Genomic DNA, 22,747 nt, shown 5'->3' on the forward strand with positions numbered 1-22,747 from the left:
CCTCCTAAACAGCTCTCCTGCTAGATGGTACCAGTGTATCATTTTCATATTAGAACCTTTAAGTTATCCTAATTCTTTTGTGTTGTTCCTCTTCATTCCACTACATCCTATCAAGATCCTTCATTTTAGTGTCCTGGTATCTACCCTTGTTTCTTCCTGTTTGAATACCTCCCCAAAGACCTTCTTCACTTTACTGTACTGTTGGTGGCTTCCCTGTGTCACCACAGCATTTAGTCACCCTTCACCTTCAGTCCATCAGGCCTGTACTAATTCCTCAGTTCCACCAATGATACCTAGATTAACCTCCAACAAAGTACCTCTACTCACCATCAGCAGCTGACAGAATTACTATTATTGTGTTCTTGCAGAGGTCTAGCACAGTGTCCCACACTCAACTCTCAATAAAAGCCTATAAAACAATAATGATGTGTGGCTCCCACTCCTGGTACCAGTGGACCAATGGGCCACAGAAGGGGAAGTAATGAGTTGCCTTTGAAGGACTTTGATCACCTCAGAGCAAAGAGGCATGAAGCCACAAGTCGAAAGCAATGTATGTGTAGAAAAGGACAATGCACATCAGAATCAAAATGACAAATTTTTGTAGCAGAGACACAAAATGTTCCTTAAGTCATAGAGACAGCTCCTGAAACAAGAAGTTGTTTGGATTTTCTTTTTATTCCATTCTTCCAAGAAAAATAGAAATATTTTTGCAGTCAAAATTCAAAGTTCAGTTTTCCCTGATTCTTTACTGGTAGCAAACCCCATTCTGCCTTAATCTATCTACCAGCTCCTGATGATTTCAAAACCAAGGATTAATAATATTTCCAATAGTGACCGACTAACCTGTCACGTGGGAAATTATCAACACTAACAAAGGAATGAGGGGAGGAGAGGGGAAGGGAAGGAAAAAGACTGGAAGGTAGGAAGGAAGGAGGAAAACATTTTTATTCTAAAATGCAAAATATATAAATATTTTTAAATAAAAAACAGACCAATGAATGAAATCTTTCCCCCATATAAGAATCAAGAAAAAAAGTATGTCCAAATAAAACATAAAACCACTCAACACTAAACTGAGACAAGCTGCCAAAAATATTATAAAACTGTGTGTGATTTTCTCCAAGTAGCTATGGAGTTGGAGCCGCATTCTCCAACAGTAAAAGCCCTGCAGCCTCTACCTGAAGATGCACAAGCAGACATGCAAGGGGCTGCTCTGGCTAATGACATCCTCTCTCATCTCTGTTCCACGCTTTATTGTTTATAAAGCACGTTTGAGTGTGTTACTGTGATGGACATTAACACCAATTCTATGAGGAATTACCCCCACTGTCAGTAAGAGAACAGAAGCTGCTCGGCTGCCAAATGACTTGCCCAAGGTTTTGCAGCTGGTGACTGTATTAGGACTTGAGGCCAGAGCTCAAAGTTCCCAGATCAGCTTTCTTTATAGTACTGATATTGCTTGTCTCTTTCATTGATTAACTTACAATGAAGGCATGGCATAAACCAGCAGAGAGAAGGGAGGAGATAATATATATGGGGGAATTATACAAAATGCATGTATGAAGATGTGAATTTGGTGTTAACATACCTTATATACAAACAGAGATATGATAAATTGTGGTATAAAGGTGTATTAAGAATTGTAATGCAATAATAATAATAATAATAAGAGAGCTCATGTATAATGGCATAATTTGGCATAAACATATTTTATCTATAGAGTTATGAAAAATTGTGCTGTGAATGGATAATTATGATTGTAATGCAGTCCACTATTGTCATGTATATAAGAAATAAAATTTTAAAAAAATTTTTAAAAGAAAGTAAGTAGTACTCACTACTGGAACAACCAAGTTTTAAAAACCCACATTCCAGACCCCATCTCAGACAACAGCTCCTTATGAACCGTAGTATGGTTGTAGGTATGTTTTAGAAAGAAACACAGACAGCACTCTTATTGCTTAAAGTGATATTTAATTTACTATGTAAACATTTACTATTTAATTTACCATTAACAAAAGAGACAACCAGGTACCATGGTGCACGCTTATAATCCCAGCGATTAGAGAGACTGAAGCAGGAAGATCACAAGTTCAAAGCCAGCTTCAGCAATTCAGTAAAGCCCTAAGTAACTTGGCAAGACCCCATCTCAAAATAAAATATAAAAAGGTCTGGGGATGTGACTCAGTGGTTAAGTGTCCCTGGTAAAGGAAAAAGGACAAACATGAGAGTTTTTTTTTTCTCCTTAAAAAAGTACACGAATTTTTTTAAATATGTGAATTGTCAGTGCAGTAAACAGAGAAGGGAATTGGATTTCTTCCCCAGTGTTAACAACTGGATATTCGTATTATAACCTGGATAAATCACTTAAATTCTCTAGGTCTGGTTTCCCTTATTTGTACTCTGAACCAGGGAATCCCTAAGGACCCAAGATATCAGGGTTCTGCAACACTCCTCAGCCCAAGCCATACACAAACAACAATGTATTAGGTGCCAAAATATTCAAATCCTCACTTTAAGACTTCAGAAACTAGTTGGACTATTAGCACAACTTAGAAGATCAGAACAACATAAGAAAATTAACTACTTTTTTTTCTTTTGCTCCTGGGATTGAACCCGGGGGAAGCCATGATGCCCAGCAGAAAACTGACTTTTAAACAAAATCCAAACAAATTAAAACAGAAAGGGATGTAGGCACAAGCATGGTGGGGGGGACTGTCAAAATGGACTGGGCCAGTTCAGAATGCTACAAAGAATGGTGGACTTTGAGTTATACAATTATTGAAGAAGATCAGAAATTAAGATGGGGAAAAAAAAAGACTTTCTAATTGGGGAGATTATTTTCATCTATAGCCATTAGAATCAAGAATGATCATGTTTTGTGGATATCAGTGTATGATGCAAGGAGTGCTGGGCTAAGGAGCAGTGGGAGACAAAGTTAGATAAATAGGAAGGAACCAGACTCCCTATGAATGTCCAATGCCACTGATGGACATCTAGCTTTACCTGTGAGGCAACGGAAAGACGACCAAGATATTCTGAGCTTAGATATAAAATGATGACCACTGTGTTTTAAGAAAGAACCGTATACTCTGAAAATGATTTATGCCTTTACCCCTATCAAAAAGTTCACTGGGGATCTTCTTAATCCATTTTGTCCCATGATCCCAGGTGTGCAATGACAAACAGTAACTTTGAAATAATTATTATGATTTTAGAGGTTTTTATTTAGAGAAAACTAAAAGATGAATAATTAGAGCATCTGAAATATACACGTGATTAATACATATTTATATAAAGAGATATATATATACACAAATATGTTTGTGTGTGTGTGTGTGTGTAAATTTCCAAACTATTTAATGAACTTGTGTCAATCTACTTGAAATATTAGCAGAAATGAAAGCTTAGGACATAATGGATTAAGAGTCTTTGATGTGTAAGTACATCATAAGCAGCTCTCGGTGAAATAAAGGAATTTCCAAAAGATTCATTGACTATTTGAATCTGTAGACTGGAGTTCTGATTAAAGGGGGAAATCCCATCATCAAATAATATTGGTAAGTGCTATATGTTATATATTCCTATAACAAATCCATAAAATTCTAATAAGTAGCACACTGAAGGTTTCAAGCAGTTTTTCAGTAAAGAACTTTTGTAAATGTATGGCAGTATTTCTCAAAACTTTTCTGTTCATGGTACTTGTTCATACGATATCTTTTAGCATAGTGCAGATTTAAAGTTCCACAATATACCTTCTGGGAAATCATGCCATGGAACACTTGGTTCTAAGAGAATGAAACTGAACTGAAAGTGAAATCTTTGAGTAAATGACAGACACAAACAATAAAAAATAAATTACAATTACACATACATAGCTACTTAATTCTTCCACTTTTATCAGCACTGGAAATCAACATGAACATACAATTTCTCTTTACACTTATTCACATTCTGTAGCAGTTATTACCAACCTTTGCTACATATTAAAATCACCTGATAAGCTTCTGAAAAAAATATTAATGCCTAGACCTTACTTCCAGAACAATGAAATCAGAATCTCTAATTCAGAAATCAAAAGTTAAAAGTTTCTCAGACAAACCTGTACTCAGGGGTTAAGTACACTGCTTTGGAGTTTATCCTTGCTTAAAAAAAATGGTCAATGATGGAAATGGAGAAATAGGAAAGAAGACATGAATTCCAGTTAACAATTCATCTAGAACAATCCACCCATGAAAAATTGAGAATTGGATATATTTATTCTGCATATGATACTGGATCTCAAATATTCTTGGCCTTCTCTTCTTTTTATTTGTACAACATTAAACTGGTGGTTTTATGCTAATACAAGAGTATGCTGAATTGATAGCCAATGATTCTTTAAAGGATTCTTTAATTTTATACAGATAGAACCAAAATTTCTGTTACTTGCCAAATTTGAATCATTTATATCCATTTCTCAGAAGTTTTAGTTTAAGTTCCATAAGACACAGCCAGAAGGAAAATGCAAAGCCAAAATTTTCAACTGTTTTCCTGGAAAATACATTTTTAAAAGCTACATATCACAAAAAGTTCAGGACTTAGCTAAATGATGGTAATTATTTATTTTGTAGCCATCATTCTGAACTTGGCGATTCTACTATCCAAAAATATCATGAAGGTATCATAATAGTTAAGTTTCAAAACATCATTAAAAGTTAATCACAGCCAGGCTTCGTGACCCATGCCTGTAACCCCACCTACTCCAGAGGTTGAGGCAGAAGGATTATAAGTTCTAGGTGAGCCTAGGCAACTTAGTGAGACCCTGTTTCACAATAAAATCAAAAGGGCTATGGATGTAGCTCAGTGGTAGAGCTTCCCTCCATTTCACCCCCAGTATCTACTCTACAGTCCTATTCCTGGCACAGAGGCTGGCTCAGGGGAGAGAGAATGAATGTCTCATGGTGTCCTTGGTATCTCTGTGAAATCTGCAAGAAATCAATTCAGTCTAACCTCTCCTTTACAGAGTTTCAGACTGAAGCTCTTTGAAAGCTAAAATTACTTCTTATTTAGTATCCTAAGGAATGTAGAAAAAGCAGAAGACTTTTTGGATTCATAGATGATGAGGGAACTTGGTCATACTGTTAACAGATGAAAAGGATAACAAAGTGAAGTGATACTCAAATGAGAAGACACACATATCCATGTTCCCATTAAGTACTAAAAAAAAAAAAAATAACATTTCCTCAATTTTGCTCATAACTCCCTCTCAATATACTGGCTGAAGCCAAAAAAAAAAAAAAAAAAAAAAAAAAGCGAGGGCTTGCCAAACCTGCAGATCTGGGGAACTCACTTCTCAAACAGTGCCTCCTACTGACTTACACGTGAATTTGGACCACTGTCTGCAAAATCTTTGATGGGAAGCGGGCAAACAGGAAAGAGTTCTATTTTAAGTTTTCTAATTCACAAGGGATGAAGATTTCCCAGTAACTCCAGAGTAAATAGGCAATGAGAATGAAGCTTTTCTTCATTTTTTTTCTGCAGTCAAAAAAGTAACTGATGGTGAAGGAAGAAACCCAAGGAGGAGGAAAGCCAGAAGCTCTATATTCTGTCTATAGTCAGTTTCACCTCCAGCTAAATTTTCCTCATTTCCCACCTATCATTACTTTGACACTAAGAAGCAGAAATCTGAATGACTGAGGTGACCAAAGTCCTAAAAGTAGTCAATGCAAATGAAGGAAAGACATATATATTTCTAGACCACTTTGATTTCAGAAAGAGAGAAAGAAAGAAAGGAAGGTAATGAAATTTATTTATTTTTCTATCACTTAAAATGCCAAACGATTGCTCTTTTCAGGAAGAAATTTAAATCCAAAGAAATAATTCTTTTTAAAAAATGGGAAAAAAACAGTTTGGGAAAAGCCACAACTGCTAAACATTAAAAAAAATGATAAAGTAACATTCAGGATATTTAATAATTTAATTCAAGGATTGAGTTTCTTAGAGAAGCATAAAGTAACAAAGTGTTCCCCTTAACCATTATTAAGAAAAACAGAATATGTTTATATGCTGTACTGACCTCTCTGCATGTTGGCCGGCTAAAAACTTTCCACAAAAAAATAAAATATTGACAAAAAACAATATTAATGCCAATTGCCAAGGAGGAGGAGGAAATTCTGACATGTAAGATAAAAGCCCATGAGAAAACCTCTTTTGAAAACAAAGACAGTACTTGCTTTTCCCACCTAGGATATTAATAACCAAGACCCCATTATTCTTTGAATAATGCTAGCAATTGACTTGCAAAAAGAAGCATGCCTTGAATAAGAATATTATTCTTACATAATACATGTCATATTCAGAGGCTCATCGAGCACAGCATAGTTAATGCTTTAAAATGTGCTGTGGTATTGCTGCTACATAAATATTTTAAATGACAGGTTTAAGAAAAATGTCTTAAAATTTATCTAAAGAGCAATAGTCTTTTAAAGACACAACTTAACTGACCTACAGAAAAGTTTGGCTCAATTGAGTTTCTAGAGAATACCACACACAGGTTTAGTCCACTATCTATGGAGGGTTCACTGCTCGCTCTGATACCCACCATCAGCTGAGGCTGGAAGACTTAAAACAGAATCAGGTCTTCGAAAAGCAAGGTTTGCTCCTCTCTGCCTTCTTGCAGGAAGTGCAATCAGAAACCACATAGACCACTAAGTACATAAACTAAAAAATACTATTTAGAGACAAAAGCCAGGTAAGAGCATTGAACTAGCCAAAGAACAGATTCTAAAACAATATATTTTATCTATCTACACACACACACACACACACACACACATACACACACACACACACACACAATGAAAACATATTAAGCACATCAAGCAAAGATCATTTGTAAAACCAAAACTCTGTAATTTTAAGAAAGAACCAATTCATGGAATGACAACAGTCATTACGATAAGTCTCCGACATAGAACAAACTAAAGAAAAATATCAGAGGAATGAATCAGACTGACCAACCTTATCTTGAAATCTGGCTGTTTAAACAAAATATAAAAGACTAAAAAAAACATACCAGTTATTTTACTGTTGTTCTGGTTTGGATTTGGAATGTTCACTTAAGTTCATGCGTTGGAAGCATGGCACCCAGTGCAGCAAGGTTCAGGGTGGGATTTTAGGCAATGATTAATTTAATAATTTGAATGGGCTACTGGGTGGTAACTGTAGGCATGGCTGGTGGCATGGTCACAGGAGGTGTGGCCTTGGGCTATCCCCTTAATCTCTCTGCCTGGAAGCTGCCATGAGCTGAGAAGGCTTCTTTCACTGTATATTTCTGCCATGATGTTTCTTCAGTGGAGTCAGCAGACCATGAATTGGGACCTCTGAAGCCAGGAGTAAAAATAAATCTTTCTTCCTTAAGTTGTTCTCGTGAGGAAATCTGGTCACATTGATGCAAAGCTGACAAACATCACTGAATTAATTTGCCTCCAGCCTTTAGACAGTCCACAAAATACACCACCATGACCCTAATTCAGAACCATACTTCGCGAAACTTACAGCTTCAGGCAGAACTTCTTTTTTCACTTTAGAAGCACAGCCTACAAATGAGGGCAGATAATTACCAATTTAAAGAAAAACACTGATCATCATTTATCGACAACAATCAAGCACAAAGTCAAAAAGCACTGTTCAAGTCTCAGATTCCACCAACTAGCAGGCTAACCTTGAAAAAAAACAAATCCAATGCTATTAGATGATAACATCATTGTTGAGAATAAAGAGACAATGTCAGTCCATCTTTAAAATGTGTCGATTCTTCTGTGAACCCACTTTAAATCAGCAAGTCTTATATTCTTTACTAAGTGCCACCTGGGTCAGACTAAAGGCATGAAACCAATCCCATGACGTTTTGAACTATCACTGTGGCCGAGTTGTTTTCCCCAGGTAACACATGCAGTCCACAATGAAGAAAGAAAATCATACAGGAGTTCTGTCAAGCCAGTCAAACCAGGTAAACTCTTCAAGACTGATGCTTTCCAACTTTCCTATCTCAATCACCACAACAACCATTTAGTCTCCAAGCTAAATGTAGGTCAAGAGCCCCGAGAGAGAGACAGCATGTGAGCTATACCTATAGAGGCCTCTATCTGCCAGTGTGAAATCATAAAATATCTTCATTTTATGTCATGTACCTAGCAATAACACTGGCACCAACCTTTCACCTTCAGTTGGTGAAGAATGTCAAGGAATATAAATTCTTCATGTCTGTAACCAATTCAACAATGCCATAAACTCATATAATCTTTAGGGAGTTTGACATCACATCCATAGTATGGATTTTCCAGGTTTACTATAATTGTACTGGTTAGGCTATTTCTAAACTATTGTGCCCAAATACTGTTGTCATATTTAAAATGGGATACTGATCTTGCTACTGAAAGTTAACAAATTGGTGAGAGGTCCAATAAGTCATATGAAAAATTAAAAATTGAGCATCTTTCATCTGAAGAAAAGCAGGTATGGTGTGATATAAAAACCATCTTCAAACTGTTTAGGGCAAATGGATGGAGGAAAGTAAGGAAGAATCCTAAAAATTAGCACTGCCTTAAAAAAATCTATTTTTGAGCTGGGTGCGGTGACACATGCCTGTAATCTCAGCGATTCAGAAGGCTGAGGCAGGAGGATGGTGAGTTCAAAGCCAGCCTCAGCAAAACAAAGAAAAAGGAGGCGCTAAGCAACTCAGTGAGACCCCATCTCTAAATAAAATACAAAATAGGGCTGAGGATGTGGTTTGGAGGTCTAGAGCCCCTGAGTTCATCCCCAGTACCCTACCCAAAAACCTGTTTTTTTGTATACATCTGAGATTAATTCCGTTTTTTAACTGTTGTAGGTGATACAGATGGAACTTTAGTACTTGAGGGGAAGTCGGCTTCTTGGTCTTCTTTCAACATGAAAAACTCTAGAAACTGGAAACAATTTATGAATCCCTGTGCAAACTCAAGCTATTTTAGCCATTATTATCTATTTTTCTGCATAAGGTAATAGTTGTTAATCCTGTTGATGAAAGTAATGGAGGTTAATTGTAGGAAAATACAAAGGAAAATAAAAACCAACCATAATCTCATCATTGAGACACCAGTGTTAGCATTCTGACATTATAACAAAATTTGATGTCAAGGGCTGGGGTTGTAGCTCAGTGGTAGAGCTCTTGCTCACATGCATGGGGCCCTGGGTTCAATCCTCAGCATCACATAAAAATAAATAAATAAAGATATCATGTCCATCTACAACTTACAAAATATATATTATAAAAAAAAATTAATGTCAAGATATTTATATATGCTTTTTGTCCTCATTTTTGTATTTATAGTAATCAATTTCCCAAGTCTTTAAACACCAAAAAAGTATGATTTTAATGACTACATAACAAGTAATCCAATATTTGCATATGCCTTATTTCAAACATTTATAATTTGAGCACAAGTTATTTAATTTTGATTATTTACAATATTGCCACAATGAATATCTTTATACATTGGTCTTAGACACATCTCTAATAATGGTCAATGTGTGTACAGTCAGAATTTATCATAGGCCTAAGATATAAACCATTTTGAATTATGACAATGAAAAGACATAAATATATACACACCCTCATGAGACTCTCAAAGCAAATGCAAAGCTCTTGTTATCAAAACTAACCAAACTTAAACCTTCTTTAAATAATTACTGCCACTATCTTCAAAATGGCTCTGACCAATGCAAAAATGTTTACAGTTGCATGTTATCACTATTAATATAATTTTGGTTCTTCTGTATAATGTGGAAGTAGTTCTAAAGTCTTAGTATCAACCATAAATAAATTTGTATCTCAAGATCTTTCAATTAACCCAGACAACTTCAGGAATTAAGGTAGGCTTTTAATGCATATAAAGACAGCATTTTACAAAATAACATACAAGCCTTTTAAACGAACACCAATAAATTCCTTAATGTATACTTCAAGTCAGTAATCAGGTCCTGCCTTTTTTAAAACAAATCCTACTTTATGAATTCAATTTTATTTTCTATATAATCCAAAGTTTTGAGTGTGGTTTCAAGAAGAGAAATCATTTTAATCAATAACAACTAAGCTTTCATGAAAGGTTGATTTAAGATTATTATTATTCACTTTTTAAAAAATCATGCTAGCAATTAGATTACAATCACTACCATTAAAACATACACTTTAAAAGAATCTCAGTGACATTTCCTGCCTTCATGTTTCCAGAAAGAATAAAAAAACAGGAAATGTGGTTTTCATAAAGTAGTTGCACTAAATGACTGCCAAAATAAAAGCCAAGAACATGCCACTCCAGTTCAACTCAATGCAGGTGACTTTGTGACATGCTAAAGAATATGGATTCAGCACCCAAGCATCCTGTGCTCAAATGTACAAGGGACAGAAGCACAGAATTTAGAGGACCACAAGAATGGACGACGAGCATGTCACTTCATCATTTTCTTAATCTTTTCTCACTAACCCACATTTAAACTCTCAATACCAGACAGCAGATAGTAAGATACAAAAATAAGACCAAACTGCATCCTTAACAACTTTACAAAAGATGATCTGACACTGGGGGGAGGGGGGTGCGCTGGGGTTGTGGCTCAGCGGTAGAGCACTCACCTAGCATGTGTGAGATGCTGGACTGATCCTCAGCACCTCATAAAAATAAATAAAATAAAATAAAGGTATTGTGTCCAACTGCAACTAAAATAAAAAAAATTTTTTTAAGATGATCTGACAGCCTTTGGGGGTGGAGTTCTGTTTTGAACCATCCTTGAGCCATGTGTGGACTGTCTTGCAAAGCAGCCTAACTGAATAGGGAAATCTGGTGTCTGGAAACTTCTAACGGATATGTCCTCTGTTGACTGCCCAGAGACATTGTGAGTCCTATTCAAGCTCTGCCCCAGGTCCCACACAGCACCAGAGATGGGATGACCTGCTGTAGGCACATAGCCCTTCTAAGATGGGTGTGGCCTACACCAAGATGCCAATCAATCTGTTGACTGTAAGACATCAGGAAGCAAGACTCCTACCCTTGAAACTTTATCCCTGCCTTTGAGGTATCCCCTTAAATAAACCATGGGAACCATTTTCTAACTGTCTAGCTCCAGCTCCGGTATAGACTGGACCTGTCAGGGGTCCGTCTTTAAAACTACCCTTTCTGGCTCTTTGTCTTTTGTTCTTTGTTAATTATTCCAGACATTAATTTCTCAGGTGGTTTATACCCTCTTTGGCAGGAAGAAGAACCCCTTAAGGAGGCGCTGGCCACCTCCCCATCGGGTTCCTTTTTTCTAAGTCTCTTAAGTAGTCAGTTGGCCCTATCTATCTATGCAGTGGTATGAGAACCTGATCACAAATTCTTTCACTGAAACATCCTGAGGACCATAACCATTCCATGACAAGCAGTAAGAGCCCAGTGTCCCTGCGCATCAGCTTGTGGGCTTAAGTATCCATTAGTAATGATATCCATTTGTGATAATCTTTAATTAAATCTGGGACCAATATTATAATTCTCAAGGTATTCTCAGCAAACCTGAAACCACAGTGACATGACTCTTTACTGTATACCCTTTTGTAAATGTGAACCATGTAAAGGTATCACTTATTGATACAAACTTAAAGCTTTCACACATCCTCATTTAAATCTATTTTGATTTTTTTAATGTTTAAGCATAAAGACTCAGGGTGAGAAACATACATTCATGGGCTCTAGTTAATTTAACTCAATTTTAAATCATTGTTTTCATTAGCATTTTTCTCACTGTGACCAAAACATCTGACAAGAACAACTTAGAGGAAGAAAAGTTTTTTGGGGGGCCTACAGTTTAAGTCAGAGGTCTCAGTCCACAGATGGTTGACTCCATTGCTCTGGGCCCAAGGTGAGGCAGCACATCAAGGAGGAAGGGTCCAGCAGAGGTGAGGTCAGCTCAGGGCAGGGTCAAGAAGCAGGGGGAGGTGAGGATGGGGAAGGGGCCCCAGGAAGAACATTCCTTCCAGGGCATGTCCTCAGGGACTTGCCTCCTCCAACCACACCCCACCTATCCAGTCAGTCCACTTGAACTAGGATGGCCCGATGAGGTCATAGCTCTCATAATCCCATCATTCACCTCGGAATAGTCCTGCATTAACAGGAATTTTTAGAGGATACCTCATATCCAAACAATAATGATAATTAAACCAAAATTCACTAGTATTACTACAGGAATAGCATACATTCAACACATACAATATAATGGTCAGTGGGAAAAGCAGAAGTAATTTTATTGCCTCTGCACTCACCCCCCATAAAATGACTGAAGTGTTCCTCAGCTGAGACCACCCAATGATACTCATTTTGAGGTAGAGAGAGAATCAAACTTTCCTCATAGCGATTTTCCCTTGAAAAGTAACACTTGCCACTTTCTCGTCTCAAAACACCAACAACAGTCTGTTTGCTTAAAAACAGAGTTTAAAAGCAATAAAAATATACCATATAAGCTACAGAACATTATCTTGTTTATGTTAGCCATTCCATTAGCTCTTGTTACAAGGCATAGTTAGTTTATAGGTAAGTTTTTCAAATAAATATCCAATATATTTCTTTTTTTTAAGAGAGAGAGAGAGAGAGAGAGAGAGAGAGAGAGAGAGAGAGAGAGAATTTTTTTAATACTTATATTTTAATTTTCAGTGGACACAACATGTTTGTATGTGGTGCTGAGGATCAAACCCGGGCCGCACGCATGCCAGGCGCTACCGCTTGAGCCACATCCCCAGCCCTAGCCAATATATTTCTAAGAGTATAATATATTCCTTCATTTAAAATCTGTGATGTGTGGGCTGGGGTTGTGGCTTAGTGGTAGAGCATTTGCATACCATGTGTGAGGCACTGAGTTCAATTCTTAGCACCACATATAAATAAATGAATAAAATAAAGGTTCATCAATATCAAAAAAAGAATTTAAAAAAAATAAAATATGGGGATGTGTACTTTGGGGGAAAATACTCTAAACAACCCAGTGCAGAGGAAAACCTGGCTTTCACCAACAATGCTGAATGGATTTTGTCTTCTTCAGCCATCAGTCTGGCTGATTCCCAAAGCATTTTCTTTGATGAGTCACACTAGTAATACAATCACTGTGCCCATCCCTACCTAATATACTGTAACACATTTTCCCCTCCAAGATCTCATCATAATCACTTTCACAAGAGGGGGAAAAAAATAAGTGATTAAAAAGGAAACAGGACAGACAGTGAGTAAGCCATGAACGACTGCCCAAAAACCACAGAAAACCTGGAAGATGGTTTCCATGTGTCTCAATTAGATAAGTTACCATTAAACATGGACAAAGAACTAGAGAGAGCATTAATAAACTTACATCCAGTCCCCTCTTTATGTAGACAGAACCAAAGAATAAAAAGTACAATTACTGGAGAATTTTACAAAATTGTCTCCTATTCTTCCCTTCCCCCCCCCCACCCCCTCACATATTGTGAATGTATCCAATGCAAATCTGTAATCCCATCAACCAATCAGTAAATATTTTTTAAATCACATTAATATATATCTTTATTGTACAAGACAATAGACTGTGAGTGCATGAGCAGTTCTCTTTCTTGTGTCTATTATCTGTTCATTCTACACAATTTAGAAATCACATGTAACAAGCCAGGCATGGTGGTACACAACTATAAGCCCAGCAACTCAGAAGGCTGAGGCAGAAGTTCAAGGTCAGGCTCAACCGTTTAACAAGATCCTGTGTCAAAATAAAAAAATAAAAAGGGCTGGGGATGTAGCTTAGAGGTAGACAACCTTGGGTTTAATACAAACGTGGTGGGAGGAAAGAAAGGATGAACTTGTAATAATAAGAAACATTTAGTATAAATGATTAGGGAGTTAAAATCTACAGATTAAACTAAATATCCAAATGTGATAAATAAAATTCACAGTTTTAGTAAATTTTTCTAATTATACTAATTTTTTCTACAGAATTATTTCCTCCATTAAAGTGAGATATTGACTGAATTATGTCCTCCAAAAATTCATGTGCTACAATATGTACAACTCTGCATAAGGGGGAGACAGGAGATATCCATAAAAGATGAACAATGGCAATAAAAAAATCTCTGTGTGTTTATAACTGAAAAAAAATTCATGTGCTAAAGTCCTAATCCCTGGGGCCTCAAAATGTGACTTGACTTGGCAATCGAATCAGGGTAGATGTAATAAGTAAGAATAAGACTATAGCAAAGTAGGGTGGACCTCCTAATCCAACATGAACTATATCCTTACAGAGGTAATTTAGACACAGACATACACACTGAGACAATGAGATGAAAGCTGAGATCTGGGTGAAGCTTCTGTAAGCCAAGAAACACCAAAGATTACCAGCAACTCATCACTGGAGAGGCATGGAACAAATTTTCTCTCATAGCCTTTATACAGTATCACCTTGACCTTGGACTTACAGCCTCCAGAACTATGGAACAATACATTTCCATGGGTAAGACAGTTTGTGGCATTGTAGCCCTAATAAACAAAAAGTTTCAAAGTATACCACACAAACACATTCACACTGTGACTACATATTTTTTTCTTAACAGGCTGGCATTTGGTGAACAGTACACATCAAATCCATTTCTCCAGATGCCCCAGGTCCTCCTTCCCTCTCACTTCTGCAGCTAGTTCACTAAGTTTTCTCTAACAGAATGTGAGAGGAAGTAACACCTGCCATTCCCAAGCCTTGGCTTAGGACCGTGGCGTGCCTCCCCTCTGCTCTCTCCTCCTCTCACCTGCTCACATCTGGATGTGAAGTGAACCCCCATCAGACACAGAGATAAAGGCCATGCCACAAGGAACAGTCCTGACACATCACAGAAGGAACATGGGCCTCTGGAACTGAAAGCAGGGGACAAAGATACCACTAAGATGGAATTCCTCTTAGAATGTTACATGACAGTTAAAAAAAAAAAAAAAAGACTGTTCTTCAGGTCATTATGTTGTTGGGTTTCTTGTCTATACCACCTTATTTATTATCCTTTTACTCTAATAGAGTGTCAGGGGTAGCCTGTCAGGGAAATGGTATGTAGAAATGGGGATAAATCTCTGTAAGAAACAGTAATTTTAACTTTTTGGAAGAAGTTCCAGGAATAGAAAACTGAACACTCACTTATATTATAGCTCTAAATTTAAGATAATATATTTGAAAATCTTACTATTTTTTAAACTGAAATTCAAATTATGAAAATATACAAATGTTTATTCTGAATGAGAGATTTAATTTTTTTCTATTTGAAAACTTAAATGAGAATAATTATTCTAATTGAATTTAGCATACTTTAATTAGTATAATTATGCTGATATGATTTTACATATGTTTTATGATACAAAAAAAAATAATAATATATAGAATCTCACCATCCTCCAATCTCTACCTTAGAAAGAGACACTATAAAACAGGGTAAGGACCCTTCCAGAGCTGAAGAAGTTTTTAAAATCATTAAGGTGCAGAACTTGACATCCAGGTACACAGAGGTTTTAATTTTTATTACACACACCCCAGAGTCAAAAGCAAAAAGCATTCCAATAATAAATGTTTAGATCCTTTATATTTGCATTACTCTGGGAGGATAAATATATTTCTTCAAAGATGCTAATGAGCATCAATATGGCCTATATCTTATATGTTTCCCAAAATGCTATCATGTGAAACCATGTGATGAGGCCACAGTTCCAACTCAACTCTTCTCTACTACTTGAACACAGGTGAACCATGATGTCCACTCTGCCTGGTCAGAACATCAGATTACACTTCTGGAATCTGAGTTGCTTCCAGCTTTATTAAGCTACAGGTTTTTTTCCAGGTGAGTACACAAATGTTATATGGACACCTGTCTATCAAGAAGATACTTCCCACCGAACTAAAGAAGAAAATGAGAAGATAAAAATTACTCCAGTTTATTCACAGAACTCACCAACCTGTGACCATGAATAGAATCCATGTGTCCAACTCGTAGTTCATGGGAGGCACATGATGTTGCTGGATTCAAACATGTGTTTCCACTTGAACTGCTGGAATGTCTATGTGGCTCCACAAAGGGTGATAAATACTAGAAAATCTTCGAAGAATAAGAGTCCTTTATGACCATATCTAACAGATTTTGATCCAACTTTGAAAATGTCTGAAGCACATGAAGCTGAATGGTACACTTTTTATATCTATTGGTGAATTTAAAAAGAACAAAGAGAAAACCCTTTCCAGGGAAAATATTATATTGTCTATTCACCGACCAGAGGCAAATCTATGGTTCCTGCCATCTGTCTTGTCTTACCTTTGCTGCCAAGCCTGCCCCAGCTAAAGGCCCAGGTATTGAAGGTAAGGTGGACACTAACCACTGTCTGATAATGCCATGCCAGGGGTTCCATGCACAGTACATGAACTTCAGCTGCGTGTGCCTAAAGAAGGAGTAGGAATCTGATATTCTGGCATATCCTATGTGGCCAACAGCACTACTCTTTTTTTTTTTTTTTAATTTAAATCTCGTTAGGAAAGATCTTCCCCTTCAAAGAAGGCTCTTACTTCATCATCCAGCACAGCCTACCCTCCCCCACCTAGCACCATAAACCTGCACAGATAGTGTGCCAGTCAAATGTCTGAAGGGTAGTGCTGCATGAACTCATCCGCCTCGGAACCTCCTGGCATTCTGCTTCTTTGCCTAAAATACCCTTTCCAATCCACTCAAACCTATCTCTTAGCCTGGTTAACTTCTACTCTTCTAAAAAGACATGAAGAGGCCCTGGTTAATCTTCTAAAATCTCAGGCAAGTGCTGATGCCTCTCTGAAAAGCCACAGATTATCCTACTGTCCATTTATGTGTCTATGTCATTAGACACCTCATGTTCCATCAGAGCAGGAACTGTGCTTGGCTCATTTTGGTCTCTCCAGTGTGTAGCACATACCAAGTAGTGAATAAATACTTTTAAAACCAAGAAATGACAATAGAAGCATCAGCTCTGACAATATTTGTCTTTAATACTCTTGGAAGGAAATGTAGATGAATGATGAAGTTGACCCCGCCCCCCCCAAAAAAACAGACCTCATAGAAGGCAGGAAAAAGAAGACATCTGTAAAAACAGGCACCTACGGCGGTTCCACATAGGTGTTTTGCAAAGGGCTGATGACATTCTCAAGCGCTATTTAGGCTCATCATTCAGTCTTTGCATCCCTTGCAGAATACCTGCATGGACACACCTTCAGGGTCCCAACACAAGGATACAAATATCATAAACCCAAATGAACAAAAGTAAGAAGAATGTGAATTCAAAAGGATAGGCATTGTTTCTTTGTATAAAACATTCATTTTGAGAAATGGTGCTAGAAACATCAACTACCCTTCATGATTTCTTGTCATCGTTTTTCAAACAGCGTCAGCTCTCATTTCCCCTGGCAACATGTGGCTGGCCCAACTGGTTTCATTGAAGGTCTGAACTTTCAGGGGACAGCAGGAACAGAATGGACACAGTGACCAGTCATGAGCAAGTATCTTTTATTGATTACAGTTTCCCGCCCAGAAATAAGGCAAGCTGCTAGGGATTCCTCTCTATATTCCAAATCAAACACGTTGTTTAGGGGAGGAGGAAATAAGGTAGCAACAAAAGCAGATAATCAGGACAACACTGCTGACTTTTGTGTGAGAAACTGATCTGGATGGCCTCACTGACTTCTCGCTTTCAAACAAAACCTTCATTGGATTTGCCCCAGATGGAGCCTTCTTAGAATGATCAAGTTCCATACATCATCCCTCCCTTACCCTGCTTGCACTATTTTCGGCTAAATTATCCAAACCCATTCTCCTTCACAGGGAAAGGGATCTCTCAGGGCTCTCCAGAGCAGCTATTGAGATGGGGATATGTCCCCTTACTTATCCCCAAGGTAAGAATAAAACACAACTTACCTTCTGAAAAAAGTCTTCCCCACTTCTGCCTTTTCCTTCAGCTGCAGCTGTAAATAAAAATGTATACATTTAAAATACTTTCTCTTTTCAATTTATGTATTCAAAAACTCTTGGGTATCAGGTAGGAGAGGACGAAGGTGAACAGGACACCCTGCTCTCCCAAAGCACAGTGCCTCATCAGGATGCAAAGTTGATAAACAATAAAACACAAATTCCAATCAATTGCACAGCTTTAGGTTACATAAAGATTCAAAAAACTCCCAAGTCTCTATTTCCACAGAGAGGAAAGTGATCTCATCCTTTCATTGAGAAGGAATATTTGAACAAACACAATGAAGGAAGTCATCAGCTCCAGTGCTCCAAGCACTTCCTATCTGTAATGGATAACAGGTGGAAGGCTGCTTTGCCAACAGGTGGCTCACCCAATGTGGCCTACTGCGGAGCCCTTTCAGTTTTATGCTTCACCATGACTATATACCCTGCTTGGATTTCACTGCCATTCTGTACTATTTTAATTCATTCCTTCATTCACATATACAAAGTGAGCAACAACACAACGTGAGAATGAGGTAGTAATGATACTGAAGATCACAGCCAACAACCAACTTCCCATGAGATTAATAAAAAGGTTACTACATTTGAACAACATTTTTATATCTAAATGGTAACCTATAAATTCAGGACAAACCCAGTGCTCTGCCCAATGTCAAAAAAGAAAAAAATCTGTGACTCTGGATATATTTCATTCATCTTTGGTGAGGGTAGGAAATCTAAGAGGAGAGAAGAAACAAAGAGCCAACACCATCTTGCTGCAACTGCCTCAGACTGCTTGGATCCAGGGGCAAAACCCAAATAGAACTCTGATTCAGGTATAAGGTGGAACTGGAGTTAAATGGAGGAGCCAACTCCTGGCAAAGATAAGAAAGGACCTTGGACAAGAACTTCGGGCAATCAAAGTCTAGAAGACCATGGTAACCCAAAAGCCTGCTGGTCAACAACGCAGCAGGGAAGTGTAAGTGTGCACTTGTGTGTGCTCACGACCCATGTTAAAATGATTAAAGACCCAAGAAGTGTGGAAGATCAATCACTTAAGTATCATACCTGCCACTTGGCACATTTTGACAAGTACCTACTATAAATCTGATATGCTAGGTAAAGAACTCAAAACCCAAAGAAATTCTCTCTGCCCTCAAAGAAATAACAAGTATTAAAATTTAAATTCTTTTTTCACCAACTCAAATTTCACAGTTAAATATAAGATGCCTTCTATAATACCTTTGTAACCTTTTCTTTTTGCACAAATTCCACACAATCAACAATGAACTGAGCACAGACGTTGATTATGGACCAGTTGAGTCATACATTTCCACAAATAAAATCCTTTGAAGTTTACTCAACAAACTATGGTTTTCACTAAAACTTGGCAATGTATCAATATTAAAGCTTTAAAAAACACGTAAGACATTAAACCACTAAACAAACTGGCAAATGTACCAACACTAGCAGAAGGGGGCCACCAAGGCAAGATAAAAACTCCATACCCAAACCGAATGACCCAAACCTCATAACAAGTGCCAAGGGGCCCTTCAGCTCAGCTAGCTCTTGGGTTGTTCTAAGGTTAAAAATAGCTAAAAAAGGACTGTACTGAATGATACCTACAGTGACTTGGCAGTGAAAGTAGCAAAGTCATGAAGATTTAGCAAAAATATATATCCAAAAAAAAAAAAAATATATATATATATATATATATATATATATCCAGTGACTTCAAGGAACCTCATCTTTGAAATTTTCACAATTAAAGATATTCTGCAAGGTCTATCTGCAAAGTAAATAATTACTCCCTTTATCACAGGAACTCCTTCTCAACTTAGAATTCATCAGTTTAGATTTCAAGATACAATTACGTTCCATTACAGAAATCTCCTTTAGGACACTTATTTTGCTCATGACAAACTCATTATAATTCACAACCTCAAAGGGCTCCTCAAGGGCTCGGGCTGTAGCTCAGTCAGTGCAGAGCACCTGCCTAGTACACATGAAATCCTGGGCTCACTCCCCAATGCCACACAACAAACATCTCCTTCATTCCATGTCCATCAAAACACCAGAGATACTTCACAGAATGGCCCTTTAATCTCTGCATGAATAAAAAGGGGAAATTTTCTTTAGTTAGACCCAAACTATAATTAACTATGTTCCAAGAAAAAAAAAAAAAACACTTAACGTTTAACCAGAAACCTACACCTCTAGCAAGCTTTTGATTTGTAAAGGAATGGAAGGGCAGAAAGCCAGAAACAGCATACTCATTGGCAACAAAAATTTGAGATTTTTTATTCCAAGGGTTAATGTACAGTAGAACCCCCTTATCACAGGGGATACACTTCACGATGCCTAGTAGACGCCTGAAACTACAGATACTACCAAATCTTATGTATGCTTTCTTCTCTTACATACATATCTATGATAAAGTTTAACTTATAAATTAGGCACAGTAAAAGATTAACAATAAATACTGATTTTAAAAAGAATTATAATACTGCAATGAATTACAGCGTTGTTGTAATGAACATGTTCTGTCTCTCTCTCAAAATATCTTACTATACTGCACTCATCTTTCTTCCTGTGATGTTATCAGATGATATAATGCCTAGTTGATGACATGAAGTGAGGAATGACACAGATGTAGTGTTAGGTTACTACAGGAGAGTTGCTTGGACACAGTGTAGCACTGTGAAAACTGTGACAGTTGATCTGAAGACTGAAATGGCTACTAAGTGAGTAGTAGGTACTAGTAGGTACCAGGTGGGTAGGGCATACAATGTATATAATCTGGACAAACGGAAGACTCATACCCCAGGCAGGACAAAGCTAGACCCCATCACATCACTCAGAAAGGCACGTAATTTAAAATTTAAAATTATATATTTCTGGAACTTCCCATTTAATATCTTCATCCCACCACTGTTCAAAGTTAAGTGAAACTGCAGATACGAGAAGTCTACTGTGTAAGTAACTCCAGGTCTGAACCTGATTTTTCTTAAATTTTGATGTGCATATTTCCTGGGATCCTAAGGGTCCCAGTAGAAGACAAGGAGTTGGACTCTTGGTTAGATTATTGTTTCATATGCTAACTATGGTTAGTCCCAGTCACTGGCACTTCCGAGAAAGCATCCTTATTTTATTGCCAGGACAGTAGGTCTCCTGAAGAACTTCTACTGATGGTAAGGAACAATCAAATATGATCAAACAGGGATCCTTCTGTGTCCAAAGCTGAGAGTCTCATTCTTATTCTCAAACATACTCTAAATCCTTCAGTACGAAAATAAAAATTCCTATAAGAAATGAAAGTGAGGGATTGGGGGACTAAAGCATTGCAAATATTTTTCTCAGTATAAACCTAGACATTAAAAAGGTTAATTTTACAGATCAAGGGGAAAAAAAAAAGAAAGCAATTCACTCTTTTATTACACAAACATTTGGGTCCTGTACCAATGAAGAGAGAGAGCCAAGTCCCTACACTCTTTCAACTTACAACCCTTACCCATATAATAGTCAAAGCTACTCAACTAGAGAGAGACAGCCAAAATGAGCTTTTCACAGTAACAACTTCATCCAAGTTAAATTTACCATGAATTTAATTTTGCTATTCTTATTCTGGACAATGCCCTAAAAAACTACTCATTTTACTCTCAACCCAGTGGTAGAACTGGACAGCTACTGTTAGACCTGCAGAATAAAGGGTATTCTAGGGAGACCACTGGATACTTGAGTTACAAGAAAAGAAATATGAGGGATGATAATATTTTGACTCAAATCACTTCCTTTTCATTACATTTGGATGGCAAAATGTTGCCTGTGAAATATGCCAACCTATACTTCAAGGCATGGTATTCCTTGACATTTGAAGTCTGATTATAGTCTGTAGTAAAACAGTTCTACTGGTCTTTTGGCAATCTTTTAAGCAAAATAGTCTCTCATCTCTTTCATCCCACAATAACATGAACACACACGATGATGTTGCAGGTTTTTTAAACCGTCTTTACAATATGACTTCTGTCTGATGTTCCAAAGTTTACCCACTTGAATTTTAAAAACCTGGGATTGTCCCTGCCAATACAAGCAATTGTCTTTGTTTTTATGACACAGAGCACCAGGATTAAATTACTTCAATACTACTGAAACATGGCTGGCTAAATGTGCAGGTGAAGCCTTTCACATTTGAAGCTGAACAATTCATTTTTATGTTTATTATAATTTCTAGTGCTTTTCCATATTTCATTTCATATTTCTGCTTCACAAGAAATATGGGATGGCAAAAGCCGCTGCCAGAAAAAACAGCACAAGTTGAAACAGGTGTAAACTATTATAGTCCCCCCAAACTACTGGGCATGTTTAGTTAATTACTGAATTAAAGGGGTGTGGGGGGGAAGCTACATTTTAAATTCTTCCCAGGGCATATGGAAACTTAAGTATCCTTTTCATTTTGAAATACTTTTCTTTTAAAAAAAATTTTTTTTAGTTGTAGATGGACACAATACCTTTATTTATTTATTTATTTTTAAGGGATGCCAAGGATCAAACCCAGTACCTCCCACATACTAGGGAAGCACTCTACCACTGAGCCACAACCGCAACCCCTTGAACATCTTTTGTTACAACAATTGATGTTTTATAGACCTATATCTAAAAAACATGAGTATGTACTTCATATTTAAAACACAGTGTGGAATAAATTTAAATGTTACCTTGACAAACAACGGGATTCTTTCTCCTTGTGGAATT

General features: G+C 37.2%; 1 protein-coding gene across 5 annotated transcripts in view; it reads right to left on the bottom strand.

Moving 5' to 3' along the window:
* Bicc1 (BicC family RNA binding protein 1) overlaps window positions 1–22,747 on the bottom strand; it is a 274,906-nt gene that overhangs the window by 159,104 nt on the left and 93,055 nt on the right. For all 5 annotated transcript variants that reach the window (XM_078041869.1, XM_005334327.5, XM_078041886.1 and 2 more), the window contains exon 2: window positions 17,963–18,009. In XM_078041869.1, the coding sequence (XP_077897995.1) occupies window positions 17,963–18,009 (47 nt within the window). The remainder of the gene's footprint in view (window positions 1–17,962; window positions 18,010–22,747) is intronic.

This window comes from Ictidomys tridecemlineatus, chromosome 1 (assembly GCF_052094955.1).
Source record: "Ictidomys tridecemlineatus isolate mIctTri1 chromosome 1, mIctTri1.hap1, whole genome shotgun sequence".
NCBI classification, from domain to species: Eukaryota; Metazoa; Chordata; class Mammalia; order Rodentia; family Sciuridae; genus Ictidomys; species Ictidomys tridecemlineatus.